This window comes from Struthio camelus, chromosome 5, assembly GCF_040807025.1.
Source record: "Struthio camelus isolate bStrCam1 chromosome 5, bStrCam1.hap1, whole genome shotgun sequence".
NCBI lineage: Eukaryota > Metazoa > Chordata > Aves > Struthioniformes > Struthionidae > Struthio > Struthio camelus.
The window spans coordinates 31,070,742-31,091,802 of NC_090946.1; the positions used below are offsets into that span (position 1 = coordinate 31,070,742).

The following is a 21,061-nucleotide window of genomic DNA, read 5'->3' on the forward strand; positions in this document are numbered from 1 at the left end:
TGTCTTAAAAAATGCAAGTACCTCTCTGTGTCTGCTCTGCACACCTCAAGTTATATTTCTAGGTTATCAGTAAATTTAAATATTCATGGTTAGTTTCCCCAGTCTACAGAGGGCCATTGATAAGAAAAAGTAAGGTGGCTGAAAGCTTAATAAATTCAATAATGTCCCCTAAATACTTCCTGTAGTTGAATGGACTGTGGAAGTTTTTATCTGACATTTAGTTAGTTTGCTATATATTCTGATCTCTCTCCTTACAAACATTCTGTTTTTCTCTCATGTAGGTATAGGCTAAGAAGAACGAAGGAGTGGGTTTCAGAATGTCCTGACAAGCTATGTTAAAAAATTAGCATTAGTCCACTGCACTCAGAGGACGATTTTATTTTAATTAACTAGAGTAAAATAAATGGTTTAGTTTATAGCTAATTCATCATGAAGTATGCATTTTAAAGCAATGGTCTTTTCTGTACGGCTCATGTCACAAGAGATGCTTCATATATGGAGATTTCTTAGATGTCAGATGGAAATTTCATATATATACGAATATATATGTTTGCTCAAATTTTAAGTGCTTTGCAGCACCCTATTTTCTTAAATATATTCAAATGGTGATTCCACCACTTGAAATAAATTTAATCACAGTGTCTGGGTCATCAGAGTCCAAGAAGAAACTGCAGCAGATACATTTGCACGGGAGGTTTGGGAGCTGTTTCTGGTGATAAACTGGACAAATGTTAAGTCAGAGACTGAGCACTTCAAGAAAGGACTGGAAGGAACAAGGCCTCCAGCAGAGAACGAGCTCCACAGCCTCAGTTCCAGCTAGGTGTTTGCACAAAACCTGGCTCTCTAGGCTGTGTGCTGTAGGATGTTCAAAGGGAATTTGATATAGCTACTCAAAGCCTAGGAGTTTGCTACTGCTTATTTTACCTTTCTTTTGCTAAACACGATGCTCCTTCTATACTGCATAATTAGAACTTATGGCTGATCTAACACTTCACGTGTAGCAGCAGCCCAAACAAACAAAGAAAATAAGAACAAACCAACCAACCTCCCTCTCCCCCAGTGATTCCCAGGCATTACGTAGAGGGCAGCCATGTGGAGAAAGAACAGCTATTGCCCCTGTATGCGCATTCCCTCTTAACGCCAGGGGTGTCCTCTGGGTGTTGGCACAGCCAAACGAAGGGAATATACTTTATCCTTTCGATGTGCATCTCTTCAACACTGAAAGACAGGTTTTCCTTCAGAAAGACTTCCAGTTGCCCGACCAAGCCAAATGAGTACGAGGAGGAATTCCAGCAGCCTCGTCCATTGCCGAGAGGCTCTGTACGATGGGCAGCAAGCTGAGGCTTGTGGAAAAACAAGGACTCTAGGTCTACTTCCTCATTTACTTCACAGTGAAACTTTATTTCAAACCGAGCAATGGCTGGCTCTCTCTACTGTCACCACATTTGGCTAGCGACATGGGAAGGGGGCATGCGGTGGCACAGGTCACCCGCTGGGGAAGAACACTTGCAGAGATGTTCCTACTGGTACAGCACACCTTAGCAGTCATGTGAACAGCTCTCTTACATTGCTGCATTTTCTTAAACTTCTTATGCACTTATGCAGCCTTCTTTAGACTCCTGTGACGTGCCTTCTGAAAGTCCAACTCAGTTATGCTAGAGGATGTTTCTCACACTGGACTTCACTGAATCGGTCACTAAATTCCGATCTACTAAAGGACCGTGATTTTGCCTTAATGAAAAACTACGTTAGTCCTCATCCCATCAAATAATCAAATTTTAAATGTAATTTCAATCAGTTTACTCCACAGCGCTGCAAAAATCCCTCAACTCTAATTCCAAACCAATTTCTAATAATTTTTTAAAAAGATTCAATATGGCTTACTACGCAACTCTTTGGTAGGGTACGTGAATCTAAAGAGAGAGAGCATAATGTTGTTTGCAGTCTCTCCTTCTATTAACTGCTTCTTTATCACTGGACATCTAGCTGAACAATCTCCTTGAAGTTTCCTGCTCTTTCCCTCCTCCCCTCCCCCCCCCACTTCCAAAGTATTTACTGTCATTTCTTTTTAGATTTTTGGTTGCCTGCTTTTCAACCAGAATGATATGAAACAGTCAAGAACTCAAATCCACTGCTCCACTAAACAGGAAGATACAAAGCCATTAACTTTTTGGAGTTAGATCCATTCCTTTCTCTAAATATCACATATGTTTTCATTTCACTGCTAGGGCGGTAAGGAAGAATAAAACATAGCTATTTTTGTAAACTCTATAATGATTCAATAGTGGGTTATCAAAGATATTACTTCAAGAGCCTTGAGAACAGGAATTGAGATACAAAGAAAGATGGCCTGCCAATACACTATCTAAAGGTATTATTCAGGATGTCTAAGGCAAAAGAACAATGATTGTGTAACATAGGTTTGGATTTTCTCCGCACTGTAAAGTTTGATCAACAGAAATTACCTCCTGATCACATCAGTTTGCATGAATCCAAATGCAAAGTAGATGTCAATTGGTTAAATCTTGCCTTTCTTTTGTCTGAAATAAAACTGCATCCCTAAATAACACCCCGTATGTACAGCTGGCATGTAGATACTGGTCGGGGGAAGAGGAAAAGGAATTTGCATGGAGAAATGGAAATGGTAGGAATCTAGAGTAACAAGCATAATCCTAGCCAGGATAAGCAATACAATACTACCCAATTTTTACGTGCCAACTTTGGGGACCAAAGGGACAACAAAATAATTTGCCATGATGTCCCTCACCCAGTCAGAGAACCGCAAAAGAGGTATTTTATGATCACAAGTCATACAAGCAATAAAACATGAGAATATTAGAAACATTTGTTAGCTGGAACGTCAAGATATCATTTCAGCTAACGTAGAAGATTAATATAGCAGATACTTCTTTCATTACAAACCAACAAAAATATATAGGCACTGACACCTGAATATAAAAAATAAACTATACAGGTACATAAAGATATCCCTTGCAACCAATAACCCAGTGTGTGCTTAGTGTTCCTCCTGGCTTTTAGAGGTAAACTTTTTCAGTATATAAGGTAGTGTAAGCACTACAAAAACCAGTTCAGGCTCCTCAGGCTGCGGTCAGCTAAAGAAAAATGGCGTTCTTGGTGTGGGGGAGATTTCAGTTTTCTTTGGCTTGGCAGTGTGAGATAGAACAAACAACTTTTCTTCCATTGAGAGTTATTTGTTGATTTGCAGACAGATGTCTCCTTGATCCTCAGAGACAATCTTAATCAGATTTTTCTAGGAGATATTCTTTGATCTATTCCCTGATATCTTTAGAAATGACAGCTTTGTTTCTTCTACCACATTAAGATATCACCCCTTGCCATTTTGTGATAAGCACTACTGGGGCAATGCTGTAAACAGCTTGGCAGCAAATGGAGCCGGGTAACCTCAGCCACCTGGAGCATCTGCCTTCTCTGGATCTTTCACACCCTCAGGAGTGTCGTATCAGCCACAATCATCATTTTCTGTAATAAGCTAAGCATCATTCACTTCACCCCTCCTCTATTGCACTACACTAGCTTTACCTCACCTTGAAATGAAAGGCTTTAAAAAGAATCTCATGCAAAGTATCGTGCCCACAGCTGTACAGTTGGTTTCTTTCCCAGAATAAATCGTGCTGCATATTTTACAAAAGCTCTTTAGATACAGAAAGGTAGGGAGTTTTGATATTTAGCGTACTGTACTCACTGAAAAATCTCTCTTTCGTTGCTTTGCTTTGGTTTTTGTTTGCTTGGGTTTTTTTGCTTTCTGTTTTCCTCAGCTGAAAGGTTTTTGATAGGTACACACCTAAAGATTGATCCAGCGCAGGAATCAAAGGAACAGCACACGGAAATGCGTATTCTCACATTTCTTTCTATCTCCAGGGTTCAAAAGAACACATACTGGAGGGAATTTTAGCTATAGGACTGCAGAAGATAACATATTCCACAAGAAGCAATTTAAGAGAGGAGCGCACAAAGAAATATGCCAGCTTCTTAGACAACAGCCCTAGGTATTGCAAACTATTATGAAGCAGATCAGCTAAAGGCCTCATTTTCATGACATATACACAACATACCCAGCTGATATAAGCATAGCAACGTTTCATTGCACACCTGTGAAAAACAAGAACTATGATTGCACTGAAGATGCCATTTATAACTAATGCAATATTGCAAGCGTTGATTTCTTTTCTCTTCTCCCACGCATTGATTGTTGGGATTCAGAGCACATTTCTCAGGTATAGTATATACTGAAGCATGACCTCTCACCCCAATATCGGACAAGCTTTTGTACGCACAGGCAACAACACAACAAATAGCCTCAGTAATTATCCCATCCTGAGGCGTCTCTGCCATGTCTAACCCTTGCTGCTGACTGTTTGCAATCAGCAGCTAATTCTCTGACATCACTCTTCCGCTCTGTGAGCAAACTGTTCCCCTTTGCTTTACAAACATTATAGGTACACATGTAAGTACAACAGAAACACTCAGCGCTCTGAGCTCCAGTCTAAGCAAAGTCCTTTTAATCTACCAGCATCATATTCCCCATTCATTGTGCACTGGCTTAGGCAGTAATTGAGTTGTTTCTCTGCTCAGTTTGCTGTCATGAGGCATGGAAGTAAAGAATTGCTGTAACGGCTTTGAATGACTTTTGGAGGTGATGCCCCACCATTGCCAAAGGCTTTCCAGCAGCTTTTGGAAAAATATTGCACTTCTATTGACTCGCCTGTAGCTGGGAGCCTATGGCTTCAAACCCTTCTGCTGGTTCTTGCTCATTGCCTGAAGTTACGATTTGCACAGCCAGATACTTTGAAGACTCGTATCTAAATAATTGGATTTTGCCTCTCCAAACTGACTGCCGCTGAGCAGCTGGAGTCTAGGGGATCTTGACCAGCAGCACTGTCTGCTTTCCTCCGGTAGCTCTCATTCTAGGTTTCTATGCTGGACACTTGGGTTAAACCCACTGTGCAATTCCAGGATGTGACTTCCATAGCTGGAATTTCTGCCACCACTGGTCACCATCCCAGAGCTGTATATAATTTGCTGTGTATTTCTAGGTTCAAGTGCATGACTCCACCACTTGCAGGTGTTCAAGGTATACCTGGGACATACTGCGATTTCCAGGCACTGAATCCCATGCTTACGCATTCTGATATCCTGTATTGTCTGTCCTGTCTCATCCTCATCGCTTCAGCAGAGGCAGCAACGATTAACATTCCACAAATACAAAATAATGATGAAACCTGTCTACAAAACCAACATAATGACTCCACTGACCTGTGGTTTGCCCACAGGGAGATAGAAACAGCTCAAGGAATGATTGTTTTGTTGTTGTTTTTAAGTTGCAAAAGTATGAGATGGAGAACACATCACTGGAAGGAAAATGAGAGTATCTGACTCGGTGTTGCTAACAATTCTCATAGTACCATGTTTGCATTCCTCTCTGCATAGCAAAATGTTTCTCAAAACCCTGTAAAAGGGATACTTGCTAAAGACGCCTCTCGGCTTAAGCCAGCACCATTACATACAGTAAGGATACACATTTCCAGTTCAGCAGTCAAGCACGTACATGCTGGAACCACACAGCAATGCCAGCAAAAATTCTAACAGAAAAGCTTTCTAACACAGGTAACACTCATGTTTTATATATGACCACGTATGGCAATGATCACATAGGTCATTTATTCCAGCCCTGACCAGCTTTAAAAAAAAAAAATTCTTGAGTGGAAGACAGAATCAGACCCTAAATAGAAAAGGACAAAAAATTCTATAAGCAGCGTCAAGCACGTACTTCTAGAAAAAGCATTATAAAGAATGGATGGAAGGAGGAATTATCTGACAGCATCTCTGGGTATCAATTTCCAGTTCATCTCAGATGCGAAAAGAAAAGTCAGCCCCACAACTATGTTATGGTGATTCCTCATTTCAGGCAAAGCAACAATTAGCAATAACTAATTTTTCTTAGCTGCATGCTGCATTTGCACATATGCCTTAACTGTGTGTTTTAATTTCACTTTTTAAACTGAATAAATTACCACCATAAATCCTACCCTTCTCAAATATCTCTGAATTTTAAATTAACCTAATAACGTCATTTCAGCCATGCAGTCAGAACTGATGAGTAACACGGAACATTCATATTCAGAAGTAAACGCACCTGCTTTTCAACAACCTTTCTAATTACTAGTTCATTTTACATTTTCCATGATGTTAAAGCCAATTTGGGTCATACTATGTTTAGCCAATGAGGAGTCCTTTCAGCTCACAAATAATGTATGAGGAATGGTTGTGTTGTCAGTTTGAAGGACATCTTTAAATGCAGTGTGGCGAATAGAATACATTACCAAAACATATCATTTTACTTCAGATATGCATCCGTTCACCGTGAGCTTCCATCAGACAAGATTTTACCAGGAACATTTAAGCTTTGATTTAAAGTGATGTCCCACCCTCACCATTTCATTGCCTTTGGACTATGGACAGTGATTGAGGGAGTGCTACCATATGCTAAATAGGCACCTAACAAGGTGCCTGTTTTTAACATTGCAGACAACAGAAAAAAACAAACATGCCTTTTGAATACCTCAGATGTTTTCTAAAAACACTGCAGCAAACTGCAGTGAGACCACAAAGGAACTCACTAAACTAACTCCCGTTCCTGACACCATTGCATCTTCCGGGAGCAAGCAAGTAAACAAAGGGAGGCCCACTTCAAAGGTGGTTAATCACCCTTCCATTTTCAACATACAGTTTTTCCAGGACACGTGCCTTTGTGACTGAAGTTATCACCACTTATATCTGATATTCACTTAAGTCATATGTATATTTCTGTGGCTGACTAAGGAGTATCTGCTGACCTTTTTAAATACTCTTAACACAACTAAAACGTGTTAAACTTCTCATACGGAAAGCCCTACTTATTCTCAAATCAGTTTGCACATCAGATTTCTAAATGTTTTCATCATTAGTTCGACTTTACTGAGCAGCATACTGGTACATCCTATCTCTTTCCAAAAAATAAAAAATAAAAAATAAAATCCTTCTTCTAGTTCAAAGCATATATATTTTAAACACAGAAGCTAGTTTCTTCTGATATTTACCTCTAAATTTACTGATATAGTGAGGGTACCATGCCTGCCATGTTCCCTTTGCATGGTGTGCTCTTATTTTAGATCAAAACAACATAAAAGACAGGGAAAACATAGGTTTCAGTTGTGGTTATGTCACCCATTTATCAATTTTAAACCATCAATTTATCAATTTAAAGACTCTGTATTCTAGTCAAAAATGTCCCCTTACAGCCATAAGAAGAAAGAGACTTCAAGATTCATTGGTGAAAGAAAGACAGCAAGTAGAGCTGAAAGATGGCCTAAAGCCATCGACTCCCTGGGTAAGCAGGCGCACTCCGGGCCAGACAGCTAAAGGGTCTGTATTACCAGATTTTCACGTATGCAGACCACGTATCAGGTATCCTGCATCCCTCTGAATAATCTGAGGCATCTACAGATGACTCAGAAATAGAGGCTGAGGAAAGGAATGAGTAAACTGTACATGGGAGGGGATACCTAGCAGGATTAGAGGTTGGGGAAGCTATGGTAGGTGGTGCTCCAAGGCCAGTGTTTCTCCTATTACTTCCCCATGTATATAAGCTGTGTTTGTTGCTCAGTGTCAGGAGGACTGGGAGTTTATTTCTGTTTAAAACAAATAACCCACGGGCTATAAGCATGAGAATACAGTACTCTCAAAGTAATTCAAAATGGTCTGAAAATATTAATGTCCTAGTTCATTCCCAAATCATTAGGAAACAATGCTGACAACCAGCAACTACAGGATTTCGGTATTTAGTGATTTGAGTACATCCATAAAAAGCTGTAGTAATTTTCAAAAGCTACTCAGAGCAGATTTGTTGACAATCAGGCTTAAATTATTTTCTGTTATAGCAGAACAGCCATGTATTAAACAGATAGTGCTACAAGCTAATTATTAAACAGTCTCCGGGTAACAAGTGGTTCCCGTGATTTAACTTGCCCTTCAATGGTTTCCTTCAGTTTTGGGTTTTTTTTTCCTAAAGAACCTAGTCAATTACAATCTCACCCAAACTAACCTCATGCAACCTGCCTTAACTATCCATTTTATTTCCACTGGTACAAAAGGTTCACTAATAAACACACAATACAGAAAATTCTATTATCAGGTTATTTAACTGAAATACAACCACACTCAACATGGACTAAAATAAAATCTGAAATCTGCTGTTTAGAGAACCTAATCAGGGTCCTACATGGCATCCTCTAAGATCCCTTTCTTCTTATTTAAGAGATACAAGGAATCAGACCTCTGTGAGACATACAGAAAGGTGGGCCTAGGGAAGAGGCTGTCAGAAACAAGTCTTGGAAAAGAAAAGATCTGGGACAGATCTGAAAATAATTAAATCATCATTTTTAAGATGCATTTCAATAGCTTGTAATTCTATGAAAACTGGTGACCTCAGTGACTTATAAACAAATAAAATCTTAGGAATCTAACAACTTAAACTAAGAAGAATTCTTTCATGGCAATACTAGTGAGAAGCAAGCATCCAAATTCTGGTCAAATCTGCACAATAGTTTCATAAAAATTAGAAAGTCACCTTGAGATGGCACCAGAGAAGACATGTGCAGTAAATATTTTTAATCTGCCTTCCTCTCAATTACCTAAAAGTGCTCACTGGAAGCAAAAGCAGACATAGCCCTAAACGTTCCATGTTTAACTTAAGAATGTCTTCCAGTTAGGAGAAGGCATCCTCAGAACAGTCAAAAGACATATGTTTACTGAAGAGAAAACATCACACAAAATGAATGGAAAGGAACCCAATGCAAAGCAACTATTTCTTAATTCAGCATATCACATTTCTCATTTCCAAAGGAGCGTTTCAGTTGAGTTTTACCTTTCTCACAGTGACTCCCTGTGAATCCAGAAGGGCAGACACATTTGTTAGGGGCTACACAAGTTCCACCATATCTGCACCCCTCTTCACAGAATGCTGAAAAATAAAAGGAATATTCAGCAATACATAACTTTTACATTTATTATACATTTGCAAGATACCAAGAAAATCATCTAAATTCTATACAGCAATTAACAGAATTCAATATATTAAAATCCACTTCACCTACAAACAGAAAGAGAAACAACTCAGTTAAATGATACGAAGAAAAAATTCAGATTACCCGTAGGCAAACCACCTCACCAATAAAAGATTAATAACCATCTGGAAAAAGAAGAGAGGAAAAAATATAGCGTACTGTTTTTAATGGCACTGATCGTCTTTCAATTACACCCAATCTGAATATTACAATTACAATGCTCTGGTGATCCACAGAGAACAGGCTGGTCAGATGGTGTTAACTACTTTGTTTCTCACTTCCAGCAAACGCACTTTACTGAAAAAGTTTTAAACACATACTTTCCTTTTTTTTTTTTTTTTTTTTTTAGTAAGCGTGAAGCTCTGTTTCATTTCTTGATTCTGCAAAATATGTTATGCTCCTAACTGAAAACAGAGGAGCATGGGTCAACTGCAAGATAAAGCCTCTGCTGAGGTGTGATGCTTTATATGAAAATGCACAAGTACTTCACGAGTGCACTTGCACAGTAACAGGGATCTGAATCGAATGCAGGATCTTGCACACTTTCTGGCAAGCACTCTGTGGCGTTGCTCGCACTAGATCAGCCAAGCTTTGCAGGGAGTTTGCTAACTGTGGAAGAAATACATTTGGGGTTCAATGTTACTCTTCTTTTTTTCTTTTTGTTGTGTCTGTACAAGGAGAGGAAGTGAGGTAAAAAGAGGAAAGGAAACTGTGGGCAGCAGGACATGACCTATTTTGCACCATCAACTCCAGTAAAAACTTTGTTAGAAGTAAAAGCAAGCCTTACTGAGAGCACGCTCCCCACCCTCTCCTGGATATTATTAAACTTCACAAGTTACTCAGTGAGCTTAACTGCACTTAGGAGGGAAGTTACAATTAATATTTAAACAGCAACTCTCTGCATCTAAGCTAATAACAGAACTGCAAAGTGTTTTCTGCAAGCTAAAATCACAGATGGAGTGTTGGCAAAGAGATGTTACAAATGCTATGAAAAAGTGCTAGATAACAGAAGAAACGTTTTAGATTTATCTTCCAAGGCGCTAAAAAGAAAAACAAAGTGAATAAAGCACTCAGCATTAGGAAGATTCTTTTGTAATTTTTAACCACTTAAAGGCAAAAAAACACATCCTCATATCTCCTGACTGAATTGATAGATGGAGCTGCCTTACTCTAACAATACAATTCATAGCATGTCATACTATAGAGGTTTTATGGAGGGTAACAGGAGAATATCGCTAAAGCGCTTTAGAGAAGACAGTAATAGAAGAACATAAGCACTCCTAGGAATGGTGCAAGACAGCTGTGCGGAGAAAGAACGGCTCTTGCCCAGCAACATTTCCTACTCATGGAGGCACGCGTATATCTATTTTGAAACCAGTCAACTTCTATTAGGTGGAAAGATGTGAAAGATAGTTTAACAGTAGTATTTTAACTGTAATTTTCCATCTAAAATATCGGTAGAAAAACACAATTTTGCTAAGGTCTGAAAGTAATATTACGATACACAACTGGAAAAAAAAATGCAAAACATGACAAGATTCAAAAAGTTCCTTCTGTAACTCTTTAAAAAAAGTTTGTTGATTTACAGTCTCAGTATTCTGAGACTTGCATCTTCAGATGCAAAGTTCATCTGATTTTTTTCTGGTTTGAGAGCAAGCACAGACTTTCTTAAGGTAGTAATACATTTGTGCCTGACATCAAAAGAATTAGAATTGTGGCAGAGCAGACATAAAGGGCAAAAAAGAAAAATACAATCAGTTTCATTGTCAAAAAAGTGAATAGTTTATCCACAATATATGCCACATTGCACTGGAAAAGAATTACACAAAGATCTTAAAATGGAAGAACTAATAAAGGGCATAAAAAAAAGAAAAGGTTTATTGTCTACAACAATCATGCGTGCCCACTGAAAGTTATTACAGCTGAAGAGACATACATGTAAGTAATGATGGGCAATAGGTAAGAGGGCTTAAGTAAGACCTCTCACCCACCCTCTTCACCACCATAACCACTACTGGCAACTTATGACTGGGAAATGTTTATTTCTTACAATGAATCTTATTGCTAGATCTGCACAGAAAACTGGTATTTTTTCTGCTGTCTTCTAAGATAACTAACAGAGAAAGGTTTACAAGACAGGTTGGTGATTAAAGGATTTTCCCATTAGTGCAAAAACTCAGTCATGTCCTTGCAGCACTCAGGTCTTGACATCCGCAGGCGCAGCCAGGCATGCTCTTCGCCTCTAGGAGAGCGAGGCTGGGGCATTCACTGCGGCCCAAAACTCTCCCTCTCTCTTTCCTTTCACTCCTTCATACATATTCCGATCAAAATACCCCTCCTCTACACATATCCCAATGCGCTAGCACTTGCTCAACATTTTGAAATTTCTCTCTTCTTTACACTTCACGTCTTTAATACGTGAATAGCTCAACTTAAAAACAGTAATATCTGTACAGGGACACCCTGAGGGACGCAGCACTACTTCTAATTTCTAGGGGAAGGCACTCCATACGGCCAGCCGAAAGAGGAGCTACCCTGGCACCCGGACGCTGGCGGCTGGGACAGAGCTGGGGAAGAAGCTGGGCAATGGCTGCAGAAAGAGAGAATTCAGCTCTCCTTTTCAATTACTGCAGAAGCTGAAAAGGTCTCTGCGATACAGACTAGTTGTCTTGGTTGCTCCGGCTTCGATGGATTTTTGAATTTTTTTTTCTTATTTTATTCTACGCAAGAACAGAAAATCCCAAGGAAGACAACCAAAACTATCCTGCTATTGAGGACATTATTCATCTTCCCCGGATGGTGCTTCTACAAACTCTCTAATGCCTGTGCTGTAGGTTTGCAGCAAGCAGAAACATCAAACCCAGAAATCTCAGAATAAAGCCACAAAATCAGAATGCTTGTCTAAAGGCTACTTTCCTTAGCTGCTAGAAAAAGAGCCCACAGTATTAAAGGCAGTACTGATAGCACTACCTCGAATTTTAAGAATGCTCAGTATCTCTCATAAATCTGGTTTCAGTGAGTAATTATTTTACCAAACTTCATTCATTTGGACTATTTTTTCTGATAGGTTTTTGCCTCTGACTGAAATCTTTTAGAAGATTTTATCAAAATTAATTCATTTCCGATAATGAGATTTTCTCCCTTAACATCCTCAGTAAAACAGATTAATTAAGCAAAATCTTTACATCACTTCTGTACCCATGCTCTACTGAGGGACAAGAGGACCCAACAGGAAGCAGCTCAGTGACTGAAGAGTGAATCAGCGGGAGTGCTCACGCTCTCAGGAAACTACCTGCTTTGGTGCTTACGCTTCTTCCCAAGTCTTATGGACTGTGGGACCTAAGGCTTCTACTGCCGCTTAGACCCTTCAAAATGAAAACTGTATTACAGGAGGTGGGAGTGAAGGTACCACAGAACTAAGAGCTATAAACCTTGGCTGCAGGGTACGTTAATGCAGGAAAAATAAATCTTGGTTGGATCATACTTTGCTAGTGCCTTCCCCTAAACACACCCTGTCTCTGAAATTATTGGCAGGTTGGAAACCTTGTTAAAAAGGTGAATGGTTACTGAATTTGCAATAAACGTTTTATCAGGAAAGTTAAGTGAAGAAGCCATTAGGGTAAGGTCTTCGACGAAAATCAAAAATCATTCATGTAAGAGTCTTATTCAGTATTCCAAAGGAAATAGAAGGAAGGAATAGAATTCCTGCAAAGGAAACAGATCCAATTGACTTCAGGCGATTTCTGCTAAAGTGAGGAAAAACTGGACAGATCTCTATAAGGATAACAGATTTCTTCCTCTGAAGTAAAAGCCTTTATCATAAAAGACCTTTGCTAAAGAATAGTAATTTCTCTGCAGAGAAGGAGTTTTATTTTTTGGAGTATGTCCTTCCTGATGACGGATCTATAGAGAATGGAATCAGCTAACAGGATGATTCTGCCGGAATTGCCATTTTTGTGATAAGCGCTGCAGGGACAGGGTAGCCTCGCCGCAGAGCTCCACCAACAGCAGCAGGCAGCAACCCACAGACTTGGTATCAGTGCCGCCGGACATGCACAAGCTGCATTCCCACTGCTAACTTATTCACAGGGTACTGCTTCTTTTCCCGTCTAGTTAAATACAATTATTTCCTCTCCCAATAAGGGCATTATAAACATCCTCAGAAAGGAAAAGAAAAGTTAGAAGTGCCAGAGCCTCTTTGAGTAGAGGATGTGGAATTTGTCTGACGTTTTTGTAAGGTCCTTATGTTTTTCCCTGAATCTAGGCACTAATGAAAAGGACAGATGGTGTGAGGGAGGCATGCCAATATAGCAGCCTCAAATATTCGGTACTGTCTGTTACTAAAAACTGTACAGTCTCTCTTTAGCCCCTCTGTTTATGAGACTCAGGGAAAGTTGTTCAGTTTGGTTTTGGGGTTCAAACCTTTGTTTCTACAACACTGAAGAACTTGCCTTGAGTATTCTGTATTTTTCCCAAGGTAGCACAGTACGATACCCCACTGTGCAACTGGAAGCTGGAACAGCAGCACAGAATCCTCATGCTGAGTGAATACCTCTCACTTGCAAGTATAATACAATAATAATTATAAAGTAAAAAAAAAAAAAAAAGAAACCCACACAAATCAAATACAGAACAAAGTAATTATCCTATTAATTTAAAGGAAAATTACCTGACTATGAAGAGATACAAAAGTTACCCTCCCAATTAAACAGATTTATATTAAATATTATTTCTCGATCTATACACAAATTAAACTTTCTATAAAATTATAATAAAGCATCACAATATAACCCATTTTTTAAGAATTATATATAGAGAGATATATTTATTACATGCTCCTTTTAATAGGCCTATTTCTTGGTGGTGTCCTGGTACAGCATAATCCACTGGCCAGTTTTTCTGGCTAAACAACATCACCTACTATTATGCAACCATATGTATAGTGTATTGCACTCCCTTCCCTTTCCCTTCTGACAGAAGACATTTCCAATCTGCTCATTGCATTAAAAAAAATTTAAAATAGAAACCCTTCATTTATTTGGGATTTATCTTCTGACATTTGAGAATGAGCAAATATTTGAACTTACAGGCAACCGACTGGAATTATATCAAGCGGACAATTCTTGTTTTCTCTTCCTCTCAACACCATCAGTAAGCAACAAACACCAGTAAGGGAGAAACTGTTTCCATCAAAGTTTTAAGAGCATTTGTACAATTAGCTTACTAAACAGCTGACCTCTTCATTTTGACAGCACAAAGAGATGAAAAAGGTCCAAAAGCAAGTGCCTTAACAGTGGGTACTCCTGGCTTCTTCCACTGATGTTTTTTCTCCTTTGTGATTTTCCCTGTTTCTTCTTTAGTTAAGGAAAAAGACGGTGTTGAAAAAATAAGTTCCATTAGCACCAAAAGGAATAGCACCGCAGAAAAAAGTAAAATGTACCATAGTCTGCGTAACAGTAAAGAACACAGCAATACCAACAAAACAAACAACCTCTGTCCCCCATATCACAGGGAAGAGAAGCTATTAATTAAAGCCAGAAAACACATTTTTGTTCCATGGGGTGTACTGAGGAGCACATGTTCTTATGGATCAAAACAGTACCTACTACCGCATTAGGTTAAATTTATCACAGTTATCAACCCTCACGCTCCAAGATATCGGACTTGCTTCCATAGGCAGAGCACTCCCTAAATTGTGAGGACAATTACTGTGCAGAGTAGCTCTTACTCTGTTTTGTAGGGGCAACTGCTATGTAGCCCAGGGGAGAACTTCTCCTTTAGATAGCATGACAAGATATCAGTTTCTGTCGTGTAGCAGCAGGATATTAACTCATAGCTTTTCTGCATATTGCTTACATCCATACAAAACGAGCTGGTAGCTGGCCTTACACGTTCCTGTCAGCTTCAGAGTGTGTTAAGTACCTGCAGCGAGGAGAGCAAACTCTACTTCATGATCGAATACAGCAGCAAGTATACCGCCAACCTTGCCTCAATATTTAAACCTACAACAGTTTTCTAGAAGACTTGAATTCAAAGGGACTTCAATCTGATGCTTCTGCTTGCTCAAAGATTATGTATTGGTACAGGGAACTTTGGGGAAAAGGGTGGGCAAACATAACCTTTTTAGGTGCTCACTGAAGGCTCTTTTCTCACAGCTATATTCCCTACCCAAAATGCAGACCACAGCTCCTTCTGGTCACTATCCAGGCAAGCACAGTCCTCTCTTCACACCTGCTCTGTTCTCGTAAACCAGCAGGCGTCTGAGGATTGCTACACTGGGCAGCAGAAATATCAAGAGAAAGTCATAATGGCTTCTCTTCTACTTTTGAAATACTTATTTACTGATTTATTTTCAACAGAGTGATTAGTAAAACGGCCATAAAATCCACTGGTATTTGGCCAGATTCAAAAACTATATGCATATCAAGGGAAAAATTGACATAAAGGAAAGGCAAGGAAGAGGTCAGACACAGGCTGCACAGGTAAACAAAAGTGTGCTGGCTTGGGAAGAGAGATGGGCTAGCTGAACTATCCAAGCAACTTGACATCATCAATTGATGGAAAGACCACAATTTCATTAGCTGATTGAATTCAGTCAGCCAAGTATGCACAAGGTCGTAGCTGATAACTATCCAACTACATATGCCAAATACCGGAATAATCAGATGATACCAGTTGCTGAGGCGGGTTTAGAGGACGACTGAGAAACTAAGGAGAAAGCACATAAACAAAGTGAGAGAGCAGCAGAGGTTCTGTTCTTTTTCTCTGTTCTCAAGTGTGACACTATCATCTATAAAAGTACAAAACTTCTTGGCTCAGTGAACTATATCCATTGGATACAGGGTCACACTTATTTAACACAAAGTCTGCAAAACGCGACTGGTGTCCCTTAACAGCTGACTGGAGCCAGAAGAGGACAAACCTGGCAGGAATGAACTGTGGGCATCAGACCTGGCCTGGAAAAAATTCATCCCATGTGTTGGAGAAGGAAGGGGAGTACAGGTCAATTGAGCAACCAGGATGTGACTACTGAGACTAGAAGACAACTCCTTAGCTGGGCAGTTCATCACCTTTATGAGTGGCTTCCAATCTAATTTACGCTTCAGATTTTATATGCATTGTGTGTGAGGTTTAGTTCAGTTCAGGAAGAGCCTATAAATACTTGGGCCTTCTAAGAGCTGACTGTAAAATTATTACTCCTGATTTATATTTATAGAGATGGTGCATGCATGAGGTACTTCAAAAATGTAATTGCCTGCCTAGTGTAGTCAAAAGTCCAAATACAGGTAGTATAAAAATATCATTGAGCTAAGTATGAACAAAGAGTAAAGATTTGGAATTTAGGGTCTGAAGAAGGGTTTTTTTCAGAGCACTCAGAAAAAAAAAATGGGGGGGGACCTCTTCCAAATCTAGGAGACAACACACGGTGAGAGTAAAGAAGGTAAAAGGGCAAAACATAAGAGTACCTGCAAGGAATATAAAGAACAATGAACACAGAAGGGAGAAATGATGGCAAAGACATCAGATACAGGCATATGTATATGTGGGGGCATAGATGTATTTATATATACATATTTTTATATACACACACCATATCTCTCTCTATATAGTATGTATCTGTGCATGTGCATATGTATGTGTATATGTGTACATATATCCATACTATATAGTAGTTATCAATGTGGTGAGCTAATGTTTTAGAATTTGACATTAGGCTTTTTTTCTTTTTTCTTTTCTTTTTTTTTTTTTTTAGCAGCTTTAGGATTGAATCTTTTCAAGTACCCAGTGCTCTGTGACACAGCACTTGCAAAAAAGGAAGATTAATGAGAATTAGGAGAATTTTGGCCAAGGACAGCTCTCAAAAGGCCCTAACTACTTTTTGAAGTAGACCCTTTCTTTGCAGTTATATGATGCTAAATTCTCTTGGTGCTTGGTGTTTTGCTTGACTAATATGTAATCAAGTTGTGGCCATTTGTAGCCACAGGCCACAGCAGGCAGTTCATCTGGACTCTTTCAGGGTGAGCTCAAGTGCTGTTTGGCTAGAGATGCTGGGTTTTTTTTGAACAATGAGACATCAGCTCCTTACAATTTGTACAGTGAATCATATTAAGAATCACTAATTACTTCCTGTATTACCCCAATAATGGAACTTACTGCTGAATGTAAAAGCTATCCACCTTGACTGGTAATTTTTCACTACAAGTTTTTCTAATAAGCAAGATTTATTTTATTAAATGAATTCAGATAGCATACTGAATGGACAAAATATGTCCATTGGTAAAATACTTATACAAAACATACTTAAGTTCATTTTATGGCTCTGAGGACAGATATGTGATGATTTTCTAAAATGTATAAGAATAAGATCAACTGGAACAGTAAAAGACAAAGTAGGATAATACAGTTTGTACTCTGAAATGTCACACTTCTGAAAGCAACTCTCAAAACCCCAGATGATTCTGTGCTAAATAAATATTGTTGTTGCCATTTTACTGCTCTGCTTCCTCTAGGCTGGACTCTCTAATATTTTTGGAACACCATTTTAAGTCAACTGCAACTGTCTGTCTAGCAACCTAATACTAAACCTCGCAAAATAGGGTGGAATATATTTTCTGGAAACCAACTGAAAATCATTTTTCAAAATTCAAGTCAACATTCAAAGCTGTAAAACCAAACTGAAATGTACTTTATTTGAGAGAAGACATGTGACGTACCATATAAGTGGCTGTTTTCCTTATAGCACATCAATGTGCTTATTATAGTCCCATGCTTTTTTCTTTTCTTTTTGTACAAATGGCTATAAATGTAAAATATTTACAAACATACATATAAAATACAAATATAATTCTTATATACTTTAATTAAAATTTTAGTGGAGTTATCAAAATAGACAGAAGAACACTTTACTAACAACTTCAATTATTACAACACAAGGTATTCCTCTTTAACACACCCTAATTGGAAAAATTAATGACAATAAATTACCACTATGTGGTGCAGCTCTGTTTGTCTCACAGCAAAAAAAGAAAAAGACATATGAACCATTTGACTTGCTTCCACTGTGGCTGTGATAGCGTAGCTCACAGTTGCTTTAGAAATCAGTTATGCTTTCAATCTTTATTTAAGGATAAAGAAGCATGTTCCAGCAGCACAACAGAAACGTTTTCCCTTGCCTAATCTGGTAAATTATCACAACTATACAGAGACCTTGATTCCAGTCCCATTGTACTCTTTAAAAAAGAGCTGGATTAAATGAACAGCTGACAATCTCAGCTGTGTTCGACCATAGTGCAGTACACGGAATACGTGGGCAACATAAAAAAAGTTTTCTATCTGTGCATCTTTTATGGTACTCTGGTCTTAGCTTTTCAGTGCATGCAAATACACTTAAGATATATTCAGCACAAGAGTAGGTGGATTCTATGCAAATGTAATAGATGCACTGAACAACATCCACACCCTAAATTGATATCTTCTTACATACTTGTGTAGCATTGATATGGGACTTCATCGATAAACCACAAGTCTGTTTATCTGTAAGAAACATCCTCTCTCAGTGTAAAAGATTTACTGTATACTGCCTAAGGAAGACTACCTGGCATCCTCAAATAATCATTTTGCATTGAAAAAGCCTGAAGGCTGAAAAGCAGCAAAAAAAAAAAATACACCTAACATTTCAATAAAACATCACCTTATGGTACTCGTCTGTATGAAAAGCATTGTCTGTTTTAAAGCATTGTCTGTTGACCTGGTAAAAGCATTTTTAGTTGTGGCTGGAAATGAACCTGTTACTGTTACGGTAATGCTTGGATGCAATGATAGCTTCTACAGTGTTAAACTCAGCAATATTAAGGTTGCTGGAACCTTATCATGAGTGCAAAAATTGAAACTGAAAGCAAATACTCACTTGTTTTGATAGCATTTAATGATTCCCTAGTTTACAACTGCATATTTGTGCAGCCATCTGATGGTGACAATATTGGGAGAGAGAAGAAGAAGAAAGTAGGAAATAAAATGACAATGGGTTCTTCTGCTCTGGATCAAGGACTTGCAAAGATATTAGGAGAGCACAAGCCAAGTACCTGTTAACGAGCACACTAAAATTTAGGTATCTCCCATTGACTTAATATTATACTGAGGGTAAGTATCTCTGCTGCAAGTAAGGCTCTGCTTGCATCTCTGAAAATTCTCAAATGGGCTTTTGCACCATCTTTTAAATCTCGCTCATCCTCCCAAGGCATTCCACCCCACATAAAATGCCTTTTCACAACACAGTTGCATCCTATCAAACAATACCAGAAAGACGGGAATTGTCAGTTCCATAGATCGAAGTCTGCTGCCTACACAAGAGGAAAGACTTCGTCAGACTGTTTGTATTCCTTCAGCATGTGAAGCTCTCAGAGCTCGTTCACAATACCCATCCAGTCTTTACTCTCTATCAAGAAAGATGCCATGTTAGATATAGACATTTCCCCATTAAGGAACAGAATTAAGAGTTAATCTCAATTTACAGAATCTAGCTTACCTTGCAGTCTCTAACAGATAAAGGTTTGCATTCACTAAAGACCCTGTCAAGCTGGCAACAGAGAGATGAAAAGCTCTGTATCCCAGCAGCAATGCCCCAGGGCATTCTGCCTCATTCAAACCAAGTTTATATAAAGGAAAGAAAGAATGACAAAGAAAACAATGAAGGAGGAAAAAAATAAAGTTTCAAATACACTGGTAAAACATACCGCACTAAATAATTGATTCTCTTAGGTCTAGATAACTTGGGCACTCTTTTACACTTCTGACCTTCGCATTTGTTGGTTTAAAAAGAGAATGAAAGTAACTATTAATAGGATTAAATTAATCTCAGTGCTAATCTGCATTTTAAATTAGAAAGCTTTTCAGTAGCTAAAATATTACCACAGAAGCACAATTTTCTGGGGAAAAAATGTCAATTCTTAGCAATTATTTTTAACGTTCCCCTTGGGGAAAAAGCTTATGATCAGCTCAACATCTGGATTTACCTAAACTAATCTCACCAAGTAAGTTTTATACTGAAATGTAAGGCTCATCCAGAAGAAGAAAGAATAAAATTAAATTTTTTGACTCAACTGAAGGAACCAATCGAATTTTTCAGTAGGTAAAAAGGAAACACTGAAAGGTGATATTGTTCTCACTGTTACACAGAAACTTCAAAGTCAAAAGGTAGAGATTGCTTTTGCTCAACCTGATGTGGCAGCAGGTGTGATATGCATCACCATCAACCTTATCATCATCATAATATGTTGCTTTTACACGATTCCTTTCATCTCAAGCTTTTCCACAGTATAAACAATTAAGTCTTACAAACCCCCAGTGAGGTAGGCCCATTAAGAACCTGAACCTGCTAGGCACTTCTTTAGAATAGAGTTAACTACAGAAATTGAATTTAATAAACTAGATGTTTAACAAGTAAGAGCAGAAATGCAAATACAATCTTTGTATGTATAATCTTTGGCTGAGCCAACAGCGCTGTAGAAACCCAAGCGGCCACATTCTCTGCTACTGTCAATTAGTAAAACCCTATCAATTTACCCAATGACTAAGAATTTGTCCCCTAAATTCCTACGCTACAAGACTCTATGGAATACACTTCTGTGACAGCTTATAAGATCTTACTGTTGGTTTCTGTTCTTAGGTATACACATACTACACATACACATTTTAGTCAATATCTGGAAAATATGCACAACCCTGACTTCTGTTTCTGCCACCTGCCGCTCTTTGCTATTTTTCTATAGAGAGCTGATTGGGAAGGAATAGGCAGGGGGAATGGTAGAGGGGAGGGAAGATGAAATATAGATCCCTAGTTGCTTCTTAGAGAGAAATACCATTGTGGCCACAAATCTAAGTTCAGTGATTCTAGGGCAGCGCGCTCTGTATTTCGCCAT

General features: G+C 38.6%; 1 protein-coding gene across 2 annotated transcripts in view; it reads right to left on the bottom strand.

Annotated features, from left to right (window-relative positions):
- The window catches only part of NELL1 (neural EGFL like 1), a 290,897-nt gene that overhangs the window by 58,354 nt on the left and 211,482 nt on the right, over nt 1–21,061 (bottom strand). For both annotated transcript variants that reach the window (XM_068945356.1, XM_068945355.1), the window contains exon 15: nt 8,945–9,040. In XM_068945356.1, the coding sequence (XP_068801457.1) occupies nt 8,945–9,040 (96 nt within the window). The remainder of the gene's footprint in view (nt 1–8,944; nt 9,041–21,061) is intronic.